Raw genomic sequence first — 2785 nt, 5'->3', positions numbered from 1 at the left:
GGTCTGTCTGTTGGCTATAGGAGTATGGGGAATGGTCTGTTGGCTGTAGGAGTATGGAACGGTCTGTTGGCTATAGGAGTATGGAATGGTCTGTTGGCTATAGGAGTATGGAATGGTCTATGGAATAGGGTATGGAATGGTCTGTTGGCTGTAGGAGTATGGAATGGTCTGTTGGCTATAGGAGTATGGAATGGTCTGTTGGCTATAGGAGTATGGAATGGCTCTGTATGGGTCTATAGGAGTATGGAATGGTCTGTTGGCTATAGGAGTATGGAATGGTCTGTTGGCTATAGGAGTATGGGATGGTCTGTTGGCTATAGGAGTATGGAATGGTCTGTTGGCTATAGGAGTATGGAATGGTCTGTTGGCTCTAGGAGTATGGAATGGTCTGTATAGGAGTATGGAATGGTCTGTTGGCTCTAGGAGTATGGAATGGTCTGTTGGCTATAGGAGTATGGAATGGTCTGTTGGCTATAGGAGTATGGAATGGTCTGTTGGCTGTTAGGAGTATGGAATGGTCTGTTGGCTATAGGAGTATGGAATGGTCTGTTGGCTATAGGATGGAATAGGAGTATGGAATGGTCTGTTGGCTATAGGAGTATGGAACGGTCTGTTGGCTATAGGAGTATGGAACGGTCTGTTGGCTGTAGGAGTATGGAATGGTCTGTTGGCTATAGGAGTATGGAATGGTCTAGTTGGCTATAGGAGCTATGGAATGGTCTGTTGGCTATAGGAGTATGGAATGGTCTGTTGGCTATAGGAGTATGGAATGGTCTGTTGGCTATAGGAGTATGGAACGGTCTGTTGGCTATAGGAGTATGGAATGGTCTGTTGGCTATAGGAGTATGGAATGGTCTGTTGGCTATAGGAGTATGGAATGGTCTAGGAGTATGGAATGGTCTGTTGGCTATAGGAGTATGGAATGGTCTGTTGGCTATAGGAGTATGGAATGGTCTGTTGGTCTCTAGGAGTATGGAATGGTCTGTTGGCTATAGGAGTATGGAATGGTCTGTTGGCTATAGGAGTATGGAATGGTCTGTTGGCTATAGGAGTATGGAATGGTCTGTTGGCTATAGGAGTATGGAATGGTCTGTTGGCTATAGGAGTATGGAATGGTCTGTTGGCTGTATGGAATGGTCTGTTGGTATGGAATGGTCTGTTGGCTATAGGAGTATGGAATGGTCTGTATAGGAGTATGGAATGGTCTGTATAGGAGTATGGAATGGTCTGTTGGCTATAGGAGTATGGAATGGTCTGTTGGCTATAGGAGTATGGAATGGTCTGTTGGCTCTAGGAGTGTGGTGTCTGATGTAGTTGTAGCTGTTAGAGGTGGAGGGAAGGTGTCCGTCAACACTGCCATGATGATAGACCAGCGGCCCAACATTCTTTCAACGTTGATTTAAAAAAAACTTGAGTTGTTTTTGGTGAAAAGTTCAAACTTGTTGTGAGCAGTCTCCGTGCACTGTTCCTGTAAAAATAAAATAAACTCAAACTCATGACGACTCCTTGTTGTCCATAAGGAGAGTTGTTAAGAGACAGAGACTGGTGTTCGTGTCCATCGAAGCTGTGGCTTTGGCGGTGGTTTAGGCAGGTGGTGAGCCTTCATGCTAGGGACACTGGAGATGGGATGGCACCATGTCACGGTGGGTTTGTTGATCTTGTTGGCTGAGTGCTAGACACCCAACAAGGCTTTGTTGGAGGGGACACGGCGACAGACAAAGAGGAGCCCCGAGGACAAGAGGAAGGCTCCCGGTGACCCAGCCGATGTAGAGCCTCTCCCTCCGCAGTGTGCGCTGGGTGTTTGGCAGGAGGGTTATAGAAGTCACGGATGATGCCGTGAGCCATCCAGGAGACTGGGATAAATACACATATAAAGTCCAGAAACGACATGTCTCCAGCCACCATAAGGATGAGGTTTTTAGCACGGTCGTTGTCCTGGATACAGGAGGTGCAGCGCATCCCAGCTAGAGCCACCAGTAGATCCATCCCTGCTAGAGTCCCCAGTAGATCCATCCCTGCTAGAGTCCCCAGTAGATCCATCCCTGCTAGAGTCCCCAGTAGATCCATCCCTGCTAGAATCCCCAGTAGATCCATCCCTGATAGAGTCCCCAGTAGATCCATCCCTGCTAGAGTCCCCAGTATATCCATCCCTGCTAGAGTCCCCAGTAGATCCATCCCAGCTAGAGCCACCAGTAGATCCATCCCAGCTAGAGTCCCCAGTAGATCCATCCCAGCTAGAGTCCCCAGTAGATCCATCCCTGCTAGAGTCCCTCCCCAGTAGATCCTTCCCTGCTAGAGCCACCAGTAGATCCATCCCTGCTAGAGCCACCAGTAGATCCATCCCAGCTAGAGTCCCCAGTAGATCCATCCCTGCTAGAGTCCCCAGTAGATCCATCCCTGCTAGAGCCCCCAGTAGATCCATCCCTGAAAGGACCAGAGAGCAGCATATCAAGCCCCTGGCAGCATGTGGAAGAGAAGAGAAATACATACTGTAGCTCATTAACCCATTATCTATTACCCATTAGCTACCTCTTCAAGACGTTTGGACCTCTTGGTGGAACGTCTTGAAGGTGTTGGGTTGACAGTCGCTCCACCCCGGGTTTGAATCCCCGTATTCGCTACAATACATGAAGTAAAGTTTTACCAAAAATAGGTTAAATACTTGTTCGTTATTGACATGATTTTAAAGTCTTCGTTCCAAATGGCACCCTATTCCCATAGGGTGCACTACTTTTGGCCAGGGTCCATGGGGTCCATGCCATAGGGCTCTGGTCAAAAGTAGTGA

The 2785-nt window shown here is 48.1% G+C and overlaps 1 protein-coding gene across 1 annotated transcript; it reads right to left on the bottom strand.

Annotated features, from left to right (window-relative positions):
• Positions 1 to 1150: 1150 nt before the first annotated feature.
• Positions 1151 to 2405, bottom strand: LOC121839119 (claudin-3-like). The gene has a single exon (XM_042296502.1). The coding sequence runs from the start codon at positions 2254 to 2256 to the stop codon at positions 1639 to 1641; it is 618 nt and encodes a 205-aa protein (XP_042152436.1). The 5' UTR covers positions 2257 to 2405; the 3' UTR covers positions 1151 to 1638.
• Between the last annotated feature and the right edge of the window lie 380 nt (positions 2406 to 2785).

Source organism: Oncorhynchus tshawytscha, linkage group LG13 (assembly GCF_018296145.1).
Source record: "Oncorhynchus tshawytscha isolate Ot180627B linkage group LG13, Otsh_v2.0, whole genome shotgun sequence".
NCBI lineage: Eukaryota > Metazoa > Chordata > Actinopteri > Salmoniformes > Salmonidae > Oncorhynchus > Oncorhynchus tshawytscha.
Note: the sequence above shows the minus strand (reverse complement) of the source record. Positions and strands in the feature narration are given on the sequence as shown.